This window comes from Mauremys mutica, chromosome 4 (genome assembly GCF_020497125.1).
Source record: "Mauremys mutica isolate MM-2020 ecotype Southern chromosome 4, ASM2049712v1, whole genome shotgun sequence".
Taxonomy (NCBI): Eukaryota; Metazoa; Chordata; order Testudines; family Geoemydidae; genus Mauremys; species Mauremys mutica.
In genome coordinates this window covers 115,389,958-115,413,333 of record NC_059075.1, presented here as the reverse complement: position 1 = coordinate 115,413,333, position 23,376 = coordinate 115,389,958, and the positions used below count along the sequence as shown (strand labels likewise).

Below are 23,376 nucleotides of genomic sequence, written 5' to 3'. Positions count from 1 at the left end.
GACAACACCCGTCAGCGCTGTGTGCACTGCCCATCAAATCCCTTCCCCAGCTGGTCACAGTCCATCTCTCTGCACCCCCCGAACTGAGAGTCACAGGAGTTAGTGCTGGGAGAGGCCTACTGGTTCATTTAGTCCCTCTCCTGCTTGGCCCAAGGGCAGCTTTGTTCCGTTCAGGTATAGGGCTTCCTCCAGCTGACCTTCCCATTGTCCACTCACAGATCCCCAGCTGGCATAAAGCAGCATAGATCCAATGACTTACACCAGCTATGGATCTTGTCTTCCGCTCTCCCAGTCAGTGGGGGAGCTGAAGGGAAGCATGCCAGTGTTACCTTAAAAGAGACAAGATATTTTTTGTAGAGGATATTTGCAATATTTGTTGGGGACGGGTGGGAGGGTATTATTGTGAGGATGTGTACAAGGGTGCTGGAACAATTTGTATAGTGGGGTGCTAAGAGCCATTGACCCAAACTGTATACCCTGTATATAATGGAAACCACTTCAAGCCAGGGGGTGCGGCAGCACCTATGGACATGAGACTGGATGATGGATCCATGCTATTGTCCCCTATTACCTGCATTCTGTGATCTCACTCCTCAGAAAATCTGGAAGCTTTTCAGGCAGCTTCATCTGCCACTCAAAGTCCTGGACACGGAACACCGAGAGGCTGTGGTTGATGTAACCTGTCAAACAGCTGCATAGGAAGAAAACATGGCACTAGAGAGTGGCTTAATAGTGCCCCAATGGAGTCGTCCAGGCAAGGATACCCAGGTGAGGATTAGAAGAGATGGGCATCTTTAGCTCACTTCCAGGTAGTTCTTTTCAGGGTGGGAATCTAAGTCCTGATCCTGCTCTTATTGAAATTAATGGCAAAAGCCCCATTGACTTTGATGGTGCAGGAACAAGGCCTCAGGGATGCTTATTAAACAAAATCATAGAAGTACACAGTGTTTCCAAAGCATAAGAACTGTCTCTGCAAAGTGCTGAGCACCTGCAACTCCCGTGGGGGCCGAGGGCTCTTATTAACTCCCAGGACTCGCTCAGGCCCCCGGCATGAATGGGCCTATAGCTCAGGAAACATTCCCTGTCCCAGAAAGCAATGTAAAGGGCTGATTCTGGATGATGCCCAGCACCCTGAGTTCCCAGTGAAGTCAAGGGAACTGAGGACACACTGCCCTGTGCAGGATCCAACTCAGAGGCAAGACAAGGCATGGAATGCACAGGGAGGAGAGATTGTTGGTTAAAAGGGAGAGGGGATGATTTTTGGAGCAGTGCAATTTAAGGGAGTGGGATTTAGAATCATAGAATATCAGGGTTGGAAGGGACCTTAGGAGGTCATCTAGTCCAACCCCCTGCTCAGAGCAGGACCAACACCAACTAAATCATCCCAGCCAGGGCTTTGTCAAGCCGGGCCTTAAAAACCTCTAAGGATGGAGATTCCACCTCCTCCCTAGGTAACCCATTCCAGTGCTTCACCACCATCCTAGTGAAATAATGTTTCCTAATATCCAATCTAGACCTCCCCCACTGCAACTTGAGACCACTGCTCCTTGTTCTGTCATCTGCCATCACGGAGAACAGCCGAGCTCCATCCTCTTTGGAACCCCCTTCAGGTAGTTGAAGGCTGCTGTCAAATCCCCCCTCACTCTTCTCTTCTGCAGACTAAATAAACCCAGTTCCCTCAGCCTCTCCTCGTAAGTCATGTGCCCCAGGCCCCCTAATCATTTTTCATTGCCCTCCAATTTGTCCACATCCCTTCTGTAGTGGGGGGAGGAGAGAGAGAGAGAGAGAGGATGCTTCTTAGAGAGGGGCTGAGAGACAGTTCCAGGCTGGGACTAATCCACTCTTTTACTGCTTGACCAAACAGCACACAATTAAAAACAATCAATTATTGACTCCACATGTAGATAATTAGATCACGTGGTAGGAACTGGGTAGCCCAGAGTGAAAAAAACACTGACCAAATGCACTGTTGCAGTGCTAACAGCCACAGTTAACAGCTGTTTTTACACAAAATGTAAGAGCTTCCCTATGGATTTCTGTGTGCATTACTTTAGTGTCTATTTCAAAAGCAGGCATTAATTAGTTTGAATAGCCAGAACGGCCAGCAGCCAGTGAATGGGTTTCTTTTTGGTAGTCACCTGAGCACAATTAGCAGGTGTTTGCATTATTTGTGTACAAAGCAGATATCGACTTGTCAGCGGACCTGCTCTGCCCTGTGCAAATGGGAGTGGAAAATAACTTTGGCTGCAATTCTTGCTCATCCCTCTAGAGGTCACTACCTCACCTGCTGCCAAAACTGGCTGTTCTGTATCCCTCTGCGGGCTTCCCAATAGCCTACTGTGCATCTTAAGGCAAGGACTGCTGGGAAGAACACGATGCACATCCTACGGGGAATCCTCAATATTGGGAGCAGCGCCAGCTCCCGGAACTTGTCCCCCCATCCCAAGAGCCACAAGGAGTGAGAGGGAACATAGGGCAGGAGCAAAGCTCTCGCGTTCCTGGCTGGGCTTTGCCACCCAGTGCGGCCGGGAGAGATGGCTTTCCCCACGCTGCAGGGACAGGCTCACTTAGACACAGAAAGCGAGCGAGGTGGCTGCGGTTCAGGAAAGACTGTGGCAGTTGTGGGGTGACACTTACTTGATATCGGTGTGGTTCTGCAGCACGCACGGGCTGTACGTATATTTGTAGACCTGCCTGGGGATGAAGTCTGAGGTGATGGCGATCACCAGGCCGTTGCCAATGACGGCCAAAATACCAATGGCCTCCAGAACCTGCAGCCAGATGCCTACAAGAGAACAGAAGTCAGAGACACGCTCAGATAGGCGCTCCCACAGCTGCTTTGGTGCCCAGGACACTGCTCTGCGAGCTTTGCCATTGCCACTGCCACGAATGGGAGTAGGATTGGGCTTGACCAGCCTCATCTCTGGAGTTGTGTTCTGTGGGGCACAGCGTGGTGACCCAGCACAGCAGCCGTGCATCAACAAGAGCACTACAATGATGAGCCTTATCCAGTACTGTATGCACCCAGTGATGTGGGCAGACGGGCTGCATATGAACGTGAGGAACTAGCAATGCGTTCTAGGCCAAAGCAAAGTGTATCTAGATTCTATCCATGCCTCTACCAATGCACCTCAGTCCTGACTTACAGCCCTCCTGCTGTTCCAATCCTGCCCCCTCCGCTCCCCCCCCCCCAGCTCTTCAAATGCACCCTCTGTCTCTAACTGGCCCCTGGAATAGCAGAAACAGGAGCAGACAATGTTCTGGCACCATGACTTAGGGAAAGAGTCTGTTGCAGTAGTTAGTGCCATTGTTAAGTCTTGGGGTAAGATTAGCCCTCCCCGCATCCCCATAGTGCCTTCTTTATCAGGCCCATGCTCTTCATGGAGGGCCCCCCCCTTGGGCCCCCACTCACCGATGTCATTGGCTTTCCTAGGCACTATGCGCCTCTGCAGCTGCACCATCTTGATGGCATCCAGCCGGATCTCAAAGAGGTTATTGATGAAGGCCATTAGCGGGGCGAGGGGGAAGGCAGCCACAAAGATGGTGGTGAAGCTGTACTGGATCACTGAGAACAGGACAAAGCACAGGCACTGTGAGGGAGCTGTGGGGACATCCAGCTAGACCACAGGCCCAAGTACTTACTGCCTCAGGGCCAGATGTTGGCATGGCCCTGAGTGGCCAGGCAGCGTGAGAGGATGAGTCAGACACCCACTCTAGCCCTCCGTGTGATCTGCTCGCTTCATGGCTGTAGCCATGGGGGTGGGGGAGAGGGAAGATCAGGAGCTGCATGCCCAGTTCTACTTACTCCAACGTCATCCATGCAGGAGTGATCACAGAGGGGTGGGACCTTGACTCTGCCCCCATTCCCCAAAGTGCAGGCTGCTCAGCTGAACAGGGATGGGGGGGAGGAGAGGGGAGAGTAGTTGCTAGTGGTCACAGCCAGTACCCAAATACTACCAGAAGCAAGGGCGGGACGGGGCAGGAAAGGAATTTGGTCGTCCCTGAGGCACAAATCCTTCCCAGGCCACCTCCTGGGATGTCACAGTTACCTGCCAGGTCTTGCTCGGGGCAAGATTTGTGCAAGTGACCCCAAGCAAGTGTTTGGGTGAATCTACCCAGTCTGTGCCCATTTCTCCCTGGGCTCTGCAGTCTTAGCACAGGGATGGGCTATGTACTGGGTGAGCAGCAGGGCTGGTTCCCTCGTACCTTCCCCTCAATAGTGAACGCAGAGTCACCAAGCCTGACCGTGTTCCACAAACCACATGTGGAGACCTAGGACCTGCCCCCACTCCCAGGGATGTGAATGGGCATTTGGCATTACCACTCTGTCACAGGTGTGGCCAGTTTCTCTCGCAGGAGCCCCAGTCCTGCTAGCTGCAAGGGTATGACTCCCGCTTAGCCCCAACATCAGGAACTGGACCCCTGGAGCAGCTCCAGGGCATTCAGAGCACCCTTTGCGTACTGGGCGCAAGGGAACCTGCTGCCCCTGGATAAAAACTGACCCAAAGAGAAGAGGCAATGGGAATGGGCAGGCGTGGGCCCAGAACACAGCACCTGAGAACCAGCCATTCCCCGCTGCCCACTAGTTACACCCGTGACCCCAGAGCGCCACATACTCATTTCCAAGAACTCGTCGAACAAGCTGAAGACGTTGACCTTGTTGAGTTGGTAGTTCTTGAGCCACTGCTCCTCGGGTCCTTTCTCCATGTCAACCTCGTTTTTGTCCTTTGGGTTGGCAAGTAATTTTCGGAACCTTAATCTTAGCCAGCTGCAGGGACAGTAACACAAAGGCAGAGGGGTGAGGGATGTATGCTAAAGAGCCAAGTGTGGGGGCTACCAGAGCAGGTCCCTGCACTGGGCCAACGGTAACCCCTCTGGAACACCGACATGGAGACTGGAGCAGTGGGTTGGTTCTGTTGTAAGTTCTCACCCACACTCTCCCCCTTCCCCTCTCTCAAACATATCACCTTCTGCTGGTGTTATGGAGGGAATTCTTACCAACAGCAGAAGGCAGTTTCCATCTATAAAATGGCCCAATAGCTGTAGTTTACCAACGGCCTGACCGTGTATCCCGTTCTGACATTGAGGAGCACGTGAGGAATCCCACTAAAATCAACAGCGATATTTAGGTGTAACTGTTCCCCAAGACAAGTAAAGTTGGGGCTTAAAAATTCAGGTGGCGGCAAACATACTAAATAGCTAGGAGGGCCATTCCAAATGTCAAAGAAAATTAGTTTTAAAAGAAAAATGGAGTGAATTTTTAGTGTCAGGTCAAGGAGCCAGTTAAAGCTGTTCATGGGGAATAATTTATTCAGTGAGTTCAGCCCTTTTTCTCTCTGCCTTGTCCAGGAGCAAAGCCCCGTTTGATTTATTTGTTCTTTTCTCAAATCGTTTTTGTGACAAGGTCTGAGCTGAACTCTGCGTGCGGACCTTCCTGTCCATTGTTCTGTATTCGGAATGCACTGTTCTGGCTCTGTGATTAGTCACGGTGTCACATGGTAATGTTCTTGTTCCATGACCGGATCTATTTCTGCTTTCTCCAGAGACAGATTTCATTTGATCCTGAAGAGAATTTGCTGACTGATCTTCTCTCAGCAACTGGCCTCACACTCGCCTTCCCCAGACACTGCCTGGGGGAATCCCAGTTAAAATTTGTAATCAGAGCAGAGTGCTTCTGCAAGCGGAAACATACAGCTCAGACACGTGAGCGCATCCTACTGGCATGAGTGCCTAGGGTGCGCGGACTTACGGGATAAGGTACTCCTCCAAGTTATTCAGGGTCTGCTTCAGGGTCATTATGATGGCCATCTGGATAAAGAGATCAGTGATGCAGCCACTGGGGTGGCACTGCAAAGAGAAGAGAGTTATACTGTGCAGACCAGATGGGCTGGCTTTGGGACAAAGGGCTGGGTGCTAGGTACATGGGCCAGGAAGAACCTGGAGTGATTGGAAGGGTTGTACTGGGTAGAAGGAAGCAACGGTTTTAACAGAGACAGTGCCAGGGATGTGGGTGGGGAAGGGGCAGAGAGGTGTGACAGGGAGCAGGAGTGGTGCAGAGTGTATTGGAGCACTATGGACAATTTACTCACCTCCTCCAACCTCCACTCGCCAGCTACACGCACGTAGTTCCCAGGACGGCCGTTAATCCTGACCAGGAGAGTGCAGAGTTAAATAGGCCTGATGCTGGTGCACCCAGCCCCTCCCTCTGTAAGCAGGGAGGGTAATGACTCCCCCGGGACAGAGACCCAGGCACTAAAGGGAAGAGAGAGGCAGGTGCAGAGACTGAAAGAGAGAGGAGGTGGGAGACAAACACAGGCGGAGTCAAGCGCAGCAACCCAGCAAGAGAGGGACAGACAGAAACCGAGAGAAAGACAAGCTGAGAGAGGTGGAGAACTACACACCCATCCCAAAAAACAAGGGTGAAATCCTGGCCCCATTGAAATCAGTGGCAAAATTCCCAGTGACCTCCAGGGAGCCAAGATTTCATCCACAGAATCAACATCCAGAAGTCAGGCTACAGGAGCTTTCTCTCAGTCACTAGCGGCACCAGCCTTCTTTATCCCTGCCACCAGAGCAGCCAACACCTTCCCCCTGCAACCAGTGGTTAGAAGCACCGGGCAAACCTGACTGGGTTTATGGGCCTCCCTAGGGTGATTGGCCCTGGGTGTGTGTTACCGTACTAATGCAGAGCTCCGCCCGGGGTTAATGGGTACAGCTCCTTACCCCAGCTGGGGACCTGGCTGGGGCATAGCCGCGCTCACCTTCCCAGGAAGAAGGCGATGTAGATCAGTGAGGAGAAGTAGGTGAAGAACTGGAAGGTGAAGATTTTCACAGTGAAGATGTTCTCACGCTCCGAGAACGTCCGTGGCTTCTCTGGAAACGGGAGTGCAGGTGGGTGGGTTAGTCACAGCAGCAGGAGCCCCCCTCCTTCCTGGACAGGCACCTTCAGCCCGTCGTGCTTTCATTCCAAAGCGCTCGGGCCTTTTACTGACCCAGAATCCCCTGGACCTGAACCTGATCCCCTGGATTTGTAGCCCCGGTTCTAATGAGCCTGAGTAATCCCAGGACCTTGACACAGCGATCCATGTACCTGTGGCTTCTGTTGCAGCGATCAGCTGTGCCGGAGCTACACTCAAACCAGAGCTGGGGCAGGATAGGCACCGATTTCACCAGCTCTCCAGCAGTGGCACTGGCTTCCTGTTAATGTTAGGGTGCAATCCGACATGCTGACTTGGCTTTCTGAAGCCCTCCCTGGCTGGGGCGCTGGCTCTCTGCCAGACTCACCTCTCTTTACATGAGGCTTGGTAGCAGCTGAGATCAGGATGGGGGCTGAAGCAGGGAGTCCCTCTATTTAACTATCTGAGACTAAGGGCCTCCCAACAGAACACCCTTGACTCTGGAATTGCTCCCGGCCTGCTGTGCTATTAGAGCTCTGGCCAGGGCTCATTCGTTTGCCTGGGGGACGGAGGCGGCGGCTGTGGCAATACCCTTCTCTTTGCTGGGCCGTATAGCAGTGGTTCTCAACCAGGGATCCGGGGCCCCCTAAGGGGCCTCAAGCAGGTTTCAGGGGCCAAGCAGGGCCAGCATTAGACTCGCTGGGACCCAGGGTAAAAAGGCCGAGCCACCCCGCATGGGGCTAAAGCCCAGGTCCCTGAGCCCCACCATCCAGGGCTAAAAGTGAAGCCCGAGCAATGTGGCTTTGCGGGGGCCCCTGTGGCATGGGGCCCCAGGCAATTGCTCTGCTTGCAACCCCTTAACGCCAGCCCTGGCTTTTATGTGCAGAAAAACAACTGTTGTGGCACAGGTGGGCCATGGAGTTTTTATAGCATATGGAGTAGGGGGGAGCTCAGAAAGAAAAAGGTTGAGAACCTCGGCTGTCCAGGAGCTAGGTGGCTTTAGCATATTTCAAGTGTTCTGTACGAGCAGCTGTGAAGGCCAGAGCGAAAAAGCCCATTGATATCAATGGAAAGACTCGGCCCCTTTTAGTGCTCCACCAACAATGTTCAGGATAATCCAGCTGGCTGCGCTGGAGGATGCTAGATGCAGGGTGAATACGGCATGCGCTTTGCCTTACCCAGCTCACAGAGAAAGAGCGCCACACGCCTGTTCACCTGCAACACAGGAGAGGGAGGGTGAACGGAGAGACGGGACGGGCAGGGAGTTTGATTGTGGGACAACGAGGAGGGCTCCTGTCACGCCGCACTCCGTACCTTGGTCATGACGATGATGGTGATGTAATGCAGCACGGCCCCCGTCGCCACCGCCACGGTGCTGGCATGTTCCCGGATGAACTCGAAGTTGCTTTTGGTGAAGAGGACAGTCGCCACCACCCGGTAGATGACGAACGCGTGGGCAAGGCCAATGAGCACGGTGATCTGGGGGGGCAGCGTGTCGTCAGAGCTCTTGCGGGGATTAGAGACGGGCTGAGCAGGGGAGGCAGGTAATGAAGGTGGAGGGGGAAACTGCGCAAACTGGGTGCATGGGGGTGGGAACGACAGACTTAAATGCAGCTAGATGATGGGTTCTGTATGGTTAGCAGCTGCAGGCCAAGATCCAGGCCCTTAGTGCCCATGCCCAGCCTGCAGGGTGGGATGCCTGTGCCCAGCACAGTTTCTAGGAGGAGTGAGGTGGTTAAATACAGCGGATGTTGACCAGCAGTGCGGGGTGGAGGAGCAAGCGTGTGCATGTATGGTTTGATGTTGCTGGCACCCACATTGTTCACTATGCTCCCCCTCGTGAGTAAAGTAATAGTCACCCATCCTGGTTCTGCCCCCGGTGTATAGTTTGAATAGGTTTTTTCTACACCATTTCCCCTGTAGCACTGTACGTAGGAAGGGATGGGAGCTGGGACGCTCTCTGCAGCAGCGTGGCGGAGTGGCAGGCAGCTGGCACGTGCCAGTGAGCTCTCAGGAAACAAACTGGCAAATGGCTGCCTCCCTGCTATCCCCGTGTGAGTTTAGCGCCCTCCCTTCCCCCCATCTATCCGAAGAACAGGCAGAGCACATCCAACAGCAGTTCCCGTTTTCCCACAGAGTGACTGCCCCTGCTTCACTCCTTTCTAGTACACGGTCTCCAGGCCCACTCAGTCCAGGCCTGCTCTGAGACTGGACCAGTTAAGGCTGACTCATCTAGGGGGTGTTTTAGGAACCAGACTGAGATCACTACACAGGCCACCAAGCAGTCATACAACAGCGATGACTTGAAATCTCCACCACCCTGGGCCAGAATCCACTTGGCATCTTAGAGCTGAAAGGCTCTGCAGCCCATCCCCAACCCCCAAAGCTATTCAGTGTCCTGTTCCCCTTCAAACGCCTTTCTGCATCATTCACTTCACAACCACATGCGCCTGTAGCTCAATGGTGTAGAAATCCCCAAACCCGTGGAGGTGTCTGAGTCAATAGCACGTACCATAAGCAGGACTAAGAGAAGCAGGATAGTGCTGCGGATATAAGAGTGCTGGTACAACTTGAGGGTATACTTTGGGTCATTGATCAGCTGCAAGGCCAGCTCCTCCTGGGGATGGGGGAAAAAGAATATGCGTCAGAGCCATACACTAGGGAAAAGCAAGCCAAGGGGCAGTATAGTGCCTCGCATGTGTCAATGAGATGGAAGCATGCGATGAACATGACATGTTCTGGCAGGGCAGAAGAGGGACAGGACTTGTAGCAGATCCTAGGGTATTTCTTCATGTAGCCTGCATGTCAAAGCCTGAAATCTCCCACACTGGCTAGCACAGGGTCTCCATAACTTGGCCTGGATTGGACATTAGAAGAAATGGCTGTGGGTTATATCATGCATACAGGCATGTTGCAGACTGATCTGACTAACCCCAGTCTTTATAAACAGGAGTGACAGTAGTTCCTGTGCTGTGCACAAATGCGTAGCCTGCATCTAAAACCCTTTCAGGGAAAGGACTTCAGGAGCCCTGCACTCCTTTCCTAATAAAGGGCAGGAAGATCTGGGGGAACCTCTCCTACAGCAGTGCCTCATTAATCCCAGTTCAGTCTCCTCTGCAGTACCAGCTGGGATCTCAGCAGTGAGTGTCCTCCCAGCATTGCCTTTAGTTGGAACAGCATTTTTCCATATGCCTGTACACAGCCCAGAATCCCACCTGCCTCCTGGCAAGAGAGACAATGGCACAGGGAGGGAAGGAAGTTTACTGTGTGCAGGTCTGGTCTCCCATGTTTAAGAAAGATGAATTCAAACTGGAACAGGTGCAGAGAAAACCTACTTCATGAGAGGAGACTCTAAGAGCTTGGCTTGTTTAGTCTAACCAAAAGAAGGCTGAGGGGAGATAGGATTGCTCTCTCTAGACATATCAGAGGGATAAGTACCAGGGAGGGAGAGGAGTTATTTAAGTTAAAGTGTCAACGTGGATGTGACGTTACACCCCATATTCTTCATAAAAATAGTGCTATGATATGAATATGGCATAACTAAGATGTTTTATGCAAGATGGGTCATGTGAGATTCTTGGAAAGGTTACGATTTACTGAATGTGATTATCCAATTTGTATTCATGTATCAGTTCTATATCTAAAGTTAGGAGTATGGACTATGTAATAATTACAACTGGGTATGTATTTGGGAGACACCCACCAGACAACAGGCCATCAGACTTGATGGGCCATAAGGAAGAAACAAGACTGTGAAGATACTAATGTCTCTCCTTCCTGTAGCTGTGCACTACTAGGTCAGGTGGTCCTGTCACCTGATACTAAACATTATCCCCCTTCGACTTCTTGCAATTTTCCACTAAAAGGAGAGGGGAAGGGGGCAAGTTTGGGAAACAAAAGATTCCTGCCTTATGTAAATCTTATTTAAGGGTGGGGAGGAAGTCAAACGGGACTCTTTCTTCTTGGGCTGGCAGGCCATGGAGTAGACTGCTAAAGACACCTGAAGGGAAGGCAAGGGGGGAGTCCAGACTGAGACAGGGTCCCGTCTGAAAAGAGATATAACTGGAACGCTAAGCCAGTGGTCTCCAAACTTTTTTGATCGCGCACCCCTATCAGTAAAAAAAATTTGAGCACCCCCCCCAATATATGTATATTTATGTATAAATTATATACACATATACTACTATACTAATATATTATGTACATTATAAAACACACAAAAATAGAAATTAAAAAGAATGAGAAAGATGAAAAACAATATTTTTATTGTATTTTATTTATTAATAGTACAAAACACCTTTTTGCTCTCACAAAAAAAAAATTTTTTAGTGAGAGCAATGTGATTGAATACGCTTCATTATTTCTGAAAATCTTGGTTTAACACTTTGTGATACAGCGATTCGAAGGTCTGGATTAGGGTTAGGGTGTGGGAGGGCGCTCAGGGTGGGGGTGCAGGGTCTGGGAGGGAGTTAGGGTGCGGGAGGGAGCTCAGGGTGGGGGTGTTGGAGGAGGCTCAGGCCTGGGACAGGCAGGAGGTGCAGAGCACTTACCTGGGGAAGCTCCTGTTTGGTGCAGGGGGTTTGCAGGTGGCACTGTGCAGTGAGGCACCGCCCCCACGGCTGGGATTCTGGGAGCTCCGCCCCCCCCACCCGGAACGCAGGGACGTTAGGGGCCCCGGGGCCCTGGCCTGCAGCTCTAAAGCCCCTTTCAGAATGCAGCCCTGCGAGCACGTGCCGGAGGACTCAGGAGGAGCAGGGGCCGGAGAGAAGTGCCGCTTTCCCCTTCAAAGCGCCGCTTCTCTCCAGCCGGCTTTAAAGGGGAAAGCGCCGCTTCTTTCTGGCCCCTGGCTGTGCGGCTGCCCCGGCTCCTCCACAGGCCGGAGGACTCAGGGCCACATTCCGAAAGGGGCTTTAGAGTCGCAGGCCAGGGCCCCAGGGCTCCTAGCCCAGGGCCCTGTAGCCCCTAAAGCCCCTGCGTTCTGGGTGGCCCTGCCTGCAGGAGGGCGGGGCAGCTTCCCTGCTCACTTGTTCCCTCTGGCAGCGCTCCTCCTGCCATGCCCCCCAATGGATCCTCTTGTGCACCCCCTGTGGCGCGCACACCCCACTTTGGAGACCACTGTGCTAAGCTACAGAAACTTTGCAACCTGCCTAAAATAACATTTAGGGTAAAAAAAAAAAAATTACATTTTGTAACCTGTTTCTTGAGTGTATCAAGCTTAGCTTGCGTATTTTGTTTTATTTGCTCAGTAATCTGCTTTGTCCTATTTGTTATCTCTTATATTCACTTAAAATCTGCCTTTTACAGTTAATACATTTGTTTTGTGCATTATGAAACCCAGATTGTGCAATTCCTAACTGGGGGGGGGGGGGGGAGTTGTGCATCTCTCTCTTTACGTTGAGGGAGAGGGGGAATTTTTACGAGTTTGCGCTGTGAAGCTCTTTCTATACAGCGCAAGACAGTATTATTTTGGGTTTATTCCCCAAAAGGGGTGTGCACGTGAGCGCTGGGTGAATCCTCTCACACAGAGCTGACTTCAGTCTGTGTCTGCAGCGGGGTGTGGCCCTGCCTCTGTGTGTGCTGTAAGAGGCCGGAGAGCCTAATTCAGCAAAACAGGGAGAGGGAATCCAGGCTGGTGGAGCAGGAGGAGGGGCTCAGTGAAACCCCAATACATCACATGGCATCCCAAGGGGTTCTAACCTGTCACAGTGGACACAAGAACAAATGGAGGTAAACCAGCCATCAACAAGTTTAGGCTTGAAATTAGACAAAGGTTTCTAACCATCAGAGGAGTGAAGCTCGGGAGCAGCCTCCCAAGGCTAGCAGTGAGGGAAAAATACCCAACTGGCTTCAAGACTGAGCTTGATAAGTTTATGGAGGGGAAGGTATCATGAGATTGGCTACATCCCATTGCAGTCAGTCTCCAATGGCTGGTGATGGGACACTAGATGAGGAGGGCTCCGAGTTACTACAGGGAATTCTTTCCAAGATGTCTCGCTCGTGGGTCTCGCCCACATACTCAGGATCTAACTGATAGCTATATATGGGACCAGGAAAGAATTTTCTCCAAGGTCAGATTGGCAGAGACTGTATGAGGGTTTTCGCCTTCCTCTGCAGCATGGGGCCCCTTGCAGGTTTAAACTAGTGTAAATGGTGGGTTCTCTGTAACTTGAAGTCTTTAAACCATGATTTGAGGACATCAGTAACTCAGCCAGAGGTTAGGGGTCTATGAGAGGAGTGGATGGGTGAGATTCTGTGGCTGCGATGTGCAGAAGACCAGACTAGGTGATTGTGATGGTCCTTTCTGGCTTTTAAGTCTATGAGTCAACAAAGAGGAAGACAGTGCAAAGGAGTGACTTATTCTCACCTCATCTTCATCCCACCCGTACAGTTCCCAGCCACTGACCACCTCAGCCCTTTTCCTCTTCCACAGCTCCAGGAACACGGTGGCTGTAGGTGAAACCACAGAACAATGCGGTCAGAGCAGCAGAGACTCCTCTGCCCCATGGAGACATTGACTTAACGAAGCAGTCACAGGAGCACATGCCTTTCCTACAGGCCAGGTAGGGGAAGTGCTGCTAAGCATCCAGGTTCTCCAACGTGGAGGAAGCAGCCTGGAGCTCTCTGTAGAAAAGCCCTCCAAACAGGGGACATTTACTGCTGGTAACCATGGGATCAATCCAGGAGGAGGATCATAGCTAGGTCTGAATGCACTTCCAGGACATGGTAGCCAGTCTATAGTATATTTTCTAGCCAATGTTGACAGACTCCCATCACCTGGGTTATTTACCCCTCATCTCTGTTCTGGGGCATGTTTGTGTCTCTGCTGCACAAGCTGCATGCAAAACATTATGGGCCAGATCCTGTGCTGTGCTTTGCAGGAGAGAGGGAAGAAATGGAGATACAGGCGTGGTTTTATACTGGAATTCTGGACTTCTCCGGAGGCCAAGAGGGCCCCTGAATAGCTTGGTGTAGCCCCAGGGACTGCTCTGACTTAGGGCAGCTTCCACCTCTCCAGTGTCCACAGCCAAATCAGACCTTGAGGATACCAGTTGGTGCTAGCTGTGGCAATGCTTTTGGAATACATATGCTGGTAACCTCAGAGCTCAAATGAAACCAGATTAGATACACAGATGCTACTGTGGTGGGTACAGAGAAAACCCATAGACAAATGGGCCACCAAATTCATTTCACACAGGCCCCTGACCAGATTCCAGAGGGGAATGTCCAGAACTGGATTTGAACCAATGATCTAAAGTTACAAAGTACCAAAACCCATCCCCAAATGCATGTAACTTCACCCGTGCCTATCCCTTTCCCTTCACACGCTGCCCAACCCCACTCCTTCCCCAGTAAAGTTACACCTCTCTGCCCGGCAGAAAGAATGTTGGCAGGTTCTGAATAAACAACACAGGAACCCAGTTTGTCACCAGACCCACAGCAGGCTACAGCTGACAGGCCATTCCCATTTCAAAGCCTCATGCTAGGCACAGAGAGACAGAAACCTACCCCAGAGAGCCATGAGCACTGCAAAGAGAATTGTCCCCTCGTTGTCAAACAGGTGAGTGACCTGAAAAAGGAGAGAACGAGAAAGAAGGGATTACAAAGGAGCCTGGAGCACAGGGGAGGAGTCTGGCTGGAGAGGACGCAGGAGGCACTCGGGGTGCTGCGAGGACTGTGGCAGTGGCACTGTGCCCAGTCCTACGTGGGAGAGCAGTGCTCCGTGGCCCTCAGGACATCACGGGAGGCAGAAGAGCAGAAACCAGGAGTTCTTAAGACTCAACCCAAAGCTTGGGAAGCCTCCACCCCACAGGCAAGACAATGGAGCTGGACATAATTCTCTGCTGTAATACGTGCAAAAGCTCCCTGCAGCCACCATCAGCAGCTGACCCGTTTCCCAGGGGGATACATACTGGCCGCACGCTGCTGGGGGTATCATGAGGAGGCATAAGCACGGCAGCTATTGGAAACAAGGGCCCAGTGGAGAAATGGAAGGTGTCTCTGGCGAGCATTGATTTACCTTGGCATAGGTGCAAGTATCTGACAGCTGCCAGAACGGGCACTTCTGGTCGCAGAGTGGGCACATGATGGTGGTGTTGGCTTCACAGATCTCTTTGCTGGAGCAGGAAAGAAAGGAAGGAGTATGATGGTTGCTTTGCTAGCCCATCAGCCGTGTGCTCATTCTAGCCATCACATTCAGTCAACAGCCAAGGGAGAGGCAGAGCAGATACTCACCGCTAATGGATAGAATATAGCTCTACGCTGCAGCTACCAGATATTAGTGCCCTGATAGTGCCAGATGAGGTCTCCTCCTTGGCAAGCTTCCCCACAGGTGCATATTCATACATACTCCCCTGGTCACAGCCAGATGCAGGGGTGTAGCTAGCAGTCTGCAGCCTAGACACTTGACAATCTGTTGCCCCTGCCTGCAATATGTCCCCATTCTCCAAAGCAGACATGCCATTCTTTACAAGGGCCAAACTGGGTACTGAGATGCGCCAGTGCACATCCCAATAAAGCCCACAGGAGCCACGTGACTGTAGAACGTGAGCCATTATGATCACTATCATGCGGTTAGAGAGCTGCCACACTTCAGAGATCCTGCCATTGTTTCATGAAGTGGCACAGTCGCTGGAAGTCAATGGCCCTGCAAGCCCTCTGCATGCAGAGCTCCCGTAGAAGTCAGAGGCAGTTCCATAGAAAGAGAAGTCATAGGATTGGATGCCATGTATAGGAGATGTGATCACCTGCATTCACACATTCATGCATACACTTGGACACACGACAGGACATGGACACACAGTGTCCCCTTGATGCACTTACCTGACCTGACTGGAATCAAAATGAAAGATCCCATATAGGAAGACAAGCAGGCCCAGCACAGCAGCTGGGAACAGCATGCGGGTGTACCAGCCTAGCCAGGCAAAATACAGGGCCACCTTCTCCCCAAAATAACTCCTGAAAGACAAGGCAGGTGCTGAAATCACTCAGCAAAGATCCCATCTAGCCCCAGATTTGCAGTGACAATATCCAGTGTCAGCCAAATGCCCTGAGACCTCAGGATGGGGGATGCTGTCCCCAAAGATCTGTCAGTCCCGTCCTCTTGCTTCTCCTTAGGTCACTGCATGACCCACCCCTGCCTTGATGATATAGGTGTTAGTGATCTGGAAGGGGGGGGGGGTGAACAGTGAGGAGCCAAACGTCTCCTGAGAACACAATGCTGAACACTCAGGTTAGTCAGGGCCAGAGAAAACGTAGGGAGGAAGTAACCAAGCTAAGCAAATGAGCAAGCTGATGGCAGCTGATTAAATACAGTACTGATACGCTGGAGGGACAGATTTGAGCTGCTCATTCATGGGTTCTCAGTAAGTCTGTAACACAGGAAAGAGATCCAGGACAGATCAGTGAAGATCTGTGTGAGGTGCAGCTGTAGCCAGAGTAAACAAACCTGAGACTAACACAGAAAGGCGAATACCTACATATAAAGCTAATGGTGCAGCTCCATCTGGAGTAGGGTGACCAGATAGCAAATGTGAAAAATTGGTATGCGGGGGGGTGTAATAGGCACTTATAGAAGAAAAAGCCCCAAATATCGGGACTGTCCCTATAAAATTGGAACATCTGGTCACCCTAATCTGGAGCGCTGTGTTCAGTACTGGTCACCCCATCTCCAGAGAGAAAGTAGATTCAGAGGGGTTCAGAGATGGTCAGGGAGAATGATTTAGGGGGATGGGGAAAAAATAACCTCTCCTGGAGAAACTGAAAAGACTGGGATTCTTTATCTTAGCAAGGTGACCACTAAAACGAGACAATCATTATTTTGTACACTCGAATGGCCTAAAGAAGGCAGGTCAGGAGTTGCTCTCACAATACAAGAATAAGGGGCTATTCAAAGTGCAATTTGGCAACTTAAAACGTGGTTAAAGGAAATGCTTTTTTAAACAATGCAGAGTTAGCATGAGACACTCATTGCCACTGGATACAACTGGGGCCAGGAGCTTAGCAGGATTGAAAAAGAGCTGGACAGTTTTATAGATAAGGATATCCAGAGTTACAAATTGTAAGGATTAAAAACTCCAAGGGTTTTGAAAGGGATATAGCCCCTCTTGGTTCATGGTATGAGCCATTCTCTGTCTGAGGGAAGGGTGTGGAGGGTTAAAAGGCACATTCCCTGGGGGCAGGTTATCCCATAATTACCTTCTGCAGAATTGCTGCATCTTCCCCTGATGCAGCTGGTGCCAGTGGCTGTCAGAGATAGGATACTAGACGGACCACGAGTCTAATCTAGTGTAACAATTCTATGCCCCTTAACCCACAAGTCAAGTGTGTTCACAGTTAGGCAAACCAAGTTTGTCCAGCTCTGGTTTGAACTTGGAGTCATATGGAGGACTAGGTAGAACCAGAGGTGAAAGTGGGACAGTACGGGCTAGAACAGCGTCCCCGTAAGAAGTGGCCGCCGGTACCAGCCCATACACAGCCGATGTTAAAGCGCTGCTGTGGAAGCAGCTGGAGGCCCCAGGTAGCATGGAAGGGGTGGCTGGGGGAGGCTGACCCCCAGCCCTGCCCCTTCCATCCGAGGCACCAGGCCCCCATACTGGTAAGTCTTGTATCTTACTTTCACCCCTGGGTAGAACTCCCCCACAGAAGGAGCTGGGTGCTCAGAGTTACATGTAATGAAGTTATTCTGGATGGGTATTTTACATGGTGGCCTTGCGCTGTCTCATTGTCCATCCCTTGGCGTGGGTTACCTGATATCCTTGATTGGCTGTTGCTTCAGTATCTTTCTCCATTGGGCCCAATTCTCCTTCAGATTTTTTATCGTCCCTTCTTGCTAGAAAGAACAGCATCCAGATCAGGCACAGAGAGATATATCAACTGCCAACCCTCCCTCACCCCCATACCCTTACTAAGATATTAGTTAGGGCTTTTTCCAGACACATGCCACCACATCCTCAGCCAAAGGATCTTTAGGACCATGACCTATTCCTCTGTCTTCCCAGCCACTCCTCCCCTACAACCCACTTCCTCTCCTGCATCTGCAATCCACACACGTGGTCTCCTGCGCATATATACTCTCTCAGCACCAAGGCACCCTCCAATTCCTCACCTCGTGCAGTGGGAATGCTGCCTCAAAGACCTTCGCCTTTATCAGCTTTTGGAGCGTCTCTAGCAGCAAAACAGGAACAGGAAAGTTAACAGTGACAGGCAGGCACAAGCCTCCCCGGCACCTAGTAGAACCCAAGCTGACCCTATGACCCAAACCCCCGCATTAAGAGAAAAGGCTGTAGGTGACACCTGAAGAGAACTGGAGTTCAGAGCACTGCTTTGGTGTTGAAAAGAAATTGGCAACAGTCAGACTCTGCCCATTGCAGACAAACAACACGTAGAACATCCCCCAATGGTCAGCGCACAGAGCGACGCTGATGGCAACCTCAGCAGAGGCGCTGGTCCTGCTGTACCCACGAGTCTAGCGCAGTTTCTGTACACGCTGGGGTACGCATGAGGCTGTGCACGAGTTCGAGCATGCCCATGTGCAAGGCTAGGAATGCACATGTCCATGTGAGTTGCACTTGGGATCAGTGGCAGATTTAGAGTTAGTGGGGCCCTGTGCTCAGCTTCATTTTTGGGGGCTCCCCCTGGGACCCAGCCAAGAAAAAAGAACATTCTCTCTTATCTCCCCACCCCCGCCATTTTTCATTCTTTTTTTCTTCATCCTCCTCCTATATTATTAGTAATAGGAAGTAAATGAAAATAAAGTTCGGTACCTTGATTAGACTACAAAACCAACTTTTTTTTTCCCCCACAGATCACTTGAAAATTGATAAGGGTCTCGGCAGACCACTTAATGATCTTTCTAAATATTGTTTGTATCATTAGCTAACTACTGTAAAGTGCTTTGGATAAGAGCATTTTATAAAGTAAAAAAACCACTGGAGTGCGGGGTCTGGCCGGGAGTTAGGATGTGGGAGGAGGCTCAGGGTTGGGGTGTGGGGTCTGGGAGGGAGTTAGGGTGCAGGAGAGGGATGGAGGTTGGGGTGCAGGGTCTGGAAGGGCGCTCAGGGCTGGGGCAGAGGGTTGGGGTGTGGGGCGCTTACTTGGGGCAGCTTCTGTTTGGTGCAAAGGGTGCAGGTGGGGATGGGTGGAGGGGTGCATGAGTGAGGGCAGGTGGCTGGGAGGTGGATGGGCTGGGGTATGTGTGTGGAGGGGGTCAGTGCATGGGGGATGGGGCTCGGGGCTTGAACAGTCCCTGTCACAGCCGCTAGGTTACCTTACCTGGCTGGGTGCTGGAGGCGTCGCTGCCCTGCTGCTGCTTCCGTTCGCTGCCAACCGGAGCTGCGGAGGCAGCAGCACGTGAGTCTGTGATGGGATATTAGATGGGTTGGGATCTGAGTTACTACAGAGAATTCATTCCTGGGTGCTGGCTGGTGAGTCTTGCCCACATGCTCAGGGTTTAACTGATCTCCATATTTGGGGTCAGGAAGGAATTTTCCTCCAGGGCAGATTGGCAGAGGCCCTGGAGGTTTTTCGCCTTCCTATGCAGCATGGGGCACGGGTCACTTTCTGGAGGATTCTCTGCAGCTTGAGGTCTTCAAACCGCAATTTGGGGACTTCGATAGCTCAGACATAGGTTAGGGGTTCGTTATAGAAGTGGATGGGTGGGATTCTGTGGCCTGCATTGTGCAGGAGGTCAGACTAGATGATCATAATGGTCCCTTCTGACCTTAAAGTCTATGAGTCTATGAGACCCCTGGCCTGCCACTCCCTTCCCTGGCCTTTTTCCAGGAGCCGCCAGCAGCAGTGCATGCCACGGATTGCACCTGCGCTACCCAGCATCCAGAGGAGCAGGGCAGGAGGACAGGCGTGCCCGCCTCCCTAAAGCACGCCCCCAGCCAACCCCTCACCTGGATGCCTCACTTGGCTGCCTGCTGTGGTGCACGGGGCCACCAGCAGCCCAGCTCACCAGCTGGGAGAACGCACCGCACGCCACACCTCCAGCACAGCTCTTAAACGGCTCCCTCCCTGCTCTCCCCCACAGCTTCTGCCCCCACAGCAGTCCCCCCTGCAGGCAGGGCCAGCTCCAGCTTTTTTGCCGCCCCAAGCGGCAAAGCAGGGGGGAAAAAAAAAAGCCTTGATCGGTGGCAATTTGGTGGCAGCCCTACCGCACCACTGCATTCTTCAGCGGCAATTCAGCGGCTGGCCGGGAGTTAGGATGTGGGAGGAGGCTCAGGGTTGGGGTGCAGGGTCTGGAAGGGCGCTCAGGGCTGGGGCAGAGGGTTGGGGTGTAGGGCGCTTACTTGGGGCAGCTTCTGTTTGGTGCAAAGGGTGCAGATGGGGATGGGTGGAGGGGTGCATGAGTGAGGGCAGGTGGCTGGGAGGTGGATGGGCTGGGGTATGTGTGTGGAGGGGGTCAGTGCATGGGGCTCGGGGTTTGGACAGTCCCTGTCACAGCCGCTAGGTTACCTTACCTGGCTGGATGGTGGAGGCGTCGCTGCTCTGCTGCTGCTCCCGTTCGCTGCCAACCGGAGCTGCGGAGGCAGCAGCACGTGAGTCTGTGATGGGATGTTAGATGGGTTGGGATCTGAGTTACTACAGAGAATTCTTTCCTGGGTGCTGGCTGGTGAGTCTTGCCCACATGCTCAGGGTTTAACTGATCTCCATATTTGGGGTCAGGAAGGAATTTTCCTCCAGGGCAGATTGGCAGAGGCCCTGGAGGTTTTTCGCCTTCCTATGCAGCATGGGGCACGGGTCACTTTCTGGAGGATTCTCTGCAGCTTGAGGTCTTCAAACCGCAATTTGGGGACTTCGATAACTCAGACATAGGTTAGGGGTTCGTTATAGAAGTGGATGGGTGGGATTCTGTGGCCTGCATTGTGCAGGAGGTCAGACTAGATGATCATAATGGTCCCTTCTGACCTTAAAGTCTATGAGTCTATGAGACCCCTGGCCTGCCACTCCCTTCCCTGGCCTTTTTCCAGGAGCCGCCAGCAGCAGTGCATGCCACGGATTGCACCTGCGCTACCCAGCATCCAGAGGAGCAGGGCAGGAGGACAGGCGTGCCCGCCTCCCTAAAGCACGCCCCCAGCCAACCCCTCACCTGGATGCCTCACTTGGCTGCCTGCTGTGGTGCACGGGGCCACCAGCAGCCCAGCTCACCAGCTGGGAGAACACACCGCACGCCACACCTCCAGCACAGCTCTTAAACGGCTCCCTCCCTGCTCTCCCCCACAGCTTCTGCCCCCACAGCAGTCCCCCCTGCAGGCAGGGCCAGCTCCAGCTTTTTTGCCGCCCCAAGCGGCAAAGCAGGGGGAAAAAAAAAAAAGCCTTGATCGGTGGCAATTTGGTGGCAGCCCTACCGCACCACTGCATTCTTCAGCGGCAATTCAGCGGCTGGCCGGGAGTTAGGATGTGGGAGGAGGCTCAGGGTTGGGGTGTGGGGTCTGGGAGGGAGTTAGGGTGCAGGAGAGGGATGGGGGTTGGGGTGCAGGGTCTGGAAGGGCGCTCAGGGCTGGGGCAGAGGGTTGGGGTGTAGGGCGCTTACTTGGGGCAGCTTCTGTTTGGTGCAAAGGGTGCAGATGGGGATGGGTGGAGGGGTGCATGAGTGAGGGCAGGTGGCTGGGAGGTGGATGGGCTGGGGTATGTGTGTGGAGGGGGTCAGTGCATGGGGCTCGGGGTTTGGACAGTCCCTGTCACAGCCGCTAGGTTACCTTACCTGGCTGGATGGTGGAGGCGTCGCTGCTCTGCTGCTGCTCCCGTTCGCTGCCAACCGGAGCTGCGGAGGCAGCAGCACGTGAGTCTGTGATGGGATGTTAGATGGGTTGGGATCTGAGTTACTACAGAGAATTCTTTCCTGGGTGCTGGCTGGTGAGTCTTGCCCACATGCTCAGGGTTTAACTGATCTCCATATTTGGGGTCAGGAAGGAATTTTCCTCCAGGGCAGATTGGCAGAGGCCCTGGAGGTTTTTCGCCTTCCTATGCGGCATGAGGCACGGGTCACTTTCTGGAGGATTCTCTGCAGCTTGAGGTCTTCAAACCGCAATTTGGGGACTTCGATAACTCAGACATAGGTTAGGGGTTCGTTATAGAAGTGGATGGGTGGGATTCTGTGGCCTGCATTGTGCAGGAGGTCAGACTAGATGATCATAATGGTCCCTTCTGACCTTAAAGTCTATGAGTCTATGAGACCCCTGGCCTGCCACTCCCTTCCCTGGCCTTTTTCCAGGAGCCGCCAGCAGCAGTGCATGCCACGGATTGCACCTGCGCTACCCAGCATCCAGAGGAGCAGGGCAGGAGGACAGGCGTGCCCGCCTCCCTAAAGCACGCCCCCAGCCAACCCCTCACCTGGATGCCTCACTTGGCTGCCTGCTGTGGTGCACGGGGCCACCAGCAGCCCAGCTCACCAGCTGGGAGAACGCACCGCACGCCACACCTCCAGCACAGCTCTTAAACGGCTCCCTCCCTGCTCTCCCCCACAGCTTCTGCCCCCACAGCAGTCCCCCCTGCAGGCAGGGCCAGCTCCAGCTTTTTTGCCGCCCCAAGCGGCAAAGCAGGGGGGAAAAAAAAAAGCCTTGATCGGTGGCAATTTGGTGGCAGCCCTACCGCACCACTGCATTCTTCAGCGGCAATTCAGCGGCTGGCCGGGAGTTAGGATGTGGGAGGAGGCTCAGGGTTGGGGTGTGGGGTCTGGGAGGGAGTTAGGGTGCAGGAGAGGGATGGGGGTTGGGGTGCAGGGTCTGGAAGGGCGCTCAGGGCTGGGGCAGAGGGTTGGGGTGTGGGGCGCTTACTTGGGGCAGCTTCTGTTTGGTGCAAAGGGTGCAGATGGGGATGGGTGGAGGGGTGCATGAGTGAGGGCAGGTGGCTGGGAGGTGGATGGGCTGGGGTATGTGTGTGGAGGGGGTCAGTGCATGGGGCTCGGGGTTTGGACAGTCCCTGTCACAGCCGCTAGGTTACCTTACCTGGCTGGATGGTGGAGGCGTCGCTGCTCTGCTGCTGCTCCCGTTCGCTGCCAACCGGAGCTGCGGAGGCAGCAGCACGTGAGTCTGTGATGGGATGTTAGATGGGTTGGGATCTGAGTTACTACAGAGAATTCTTTCCTGGGTGCTGGCTGGTGAGTCTTGCCCACATGCTCAGGGTTTAACTGATCTCCATATTTGGGGTCAGGAAGGAATTTTCCTCCAGGGCAGATTGGCAGAGGCCCTGGAGGTTTTTCGCCTTCCTATGCAGCATGGGGCACGGGTCACTTTCTGGAGGATTCTCTGCAGCTTGAGGTCTTCAAACCGCAATTTGGGGACTTCGATAACTCAGACATAGGTTAGGGGTTCGTTATAGAAGTGGATGGGTGGGATTCTGTGGCCTGCATTGTGCAGGAGGTCAGACTAGATGATCATAATGGTCCCTTCTGACCTTAAAGTCTATGAGTCTATGAGACCCCTGGCCTGCCACTCCCTTCCCTGGCCTTTTTCCAGGAGCCGCCAGCAGCAGTGCA

At 52.8% G+C, this 23,376-nt stretch overlaps 1 protein-coding gene across 7 annotated transcripts in view; it reads right to left on the bottom strand.

The window, feature by feature from the left end:
* ANO9 (anoctamin 9) overlaps nt 1-23,376 on the bottom strand; it is a 60,343-nt gene that overhangs the window by 5,799 nt on the left and 31,168 nt on the right. For 2 of the 7 annotated variants that reach the window (XM_045014916.1, XM_045014921.1), the window contains 20 exons: nt 22,847-22,930; nt 21,604-21,687; nt 20,360-20,419; nt 19,167-19,250; nt 18,001-18,059; nt 17,642-17,724; nt 15,717-15,851; nt 14,914-15,010; nt 14,403-14,463; nt 13,261-13,343; nt 9,409-9,513; nt 8,211-8,375; nt 8,075-8,111; nt 6,762-6,873; nt 6,090-6,147; nt 5,750-5,847; nt 4,617-4,768; nt 3,413-3,565; nt 2,638-2,785; nt 572-691 (listed from right to left, as the gene is read on the bottom strand). In XM_045014916.1, coding sequence (XP_044870851.1) covers nt 572-691; nt 2,638-2,785; nt 3,413-3,565; nt 4,617-4,768; nt 5,750-5,847; nt 6,090-6,147; nt 6,762-6,873; nt 8,075-8,111; nt 8,211-8,375; nt 9,409-9,513; nt 13,261-13,343; nt 14,403-14,463; nt 14,914-15,010; nt 15,717-15,851; nt 17,642-17,724; nt 18,001-18,059; nt 19,167-19,250; nt 20,360-20,419; nt 21,604-21,687; nt 22,847-22,930 — 1,978 coding nt within the window. The remainder of the gene's footprint in view (nt 1-571; nt 692-2,637; nt 2,786-3,412; nt 3,566-4,616; nt 4,769-5,749; nt 5,848-6,089; nt 6,148-6,761; nt 6,874-8,074; nt 8,112-8,210; nt 8,376-9,408; nt 9,514-13,260; nt 13,344-14,402; nt 14,464-14,913; nt 15,011-15,716; nt 15,852-17,641; nt 17,725-18,000; nt 18,060-19,166; nt 19,251-20,359; nt 20,420-21,603; nt 21,688-22,846; nt 22,931-23,376) is intronic. The other 5 variants (XM_045014917.1, XM_045014920.1, XM_045014918.1 and 2 more) reach the window with 5 other exon arrangements.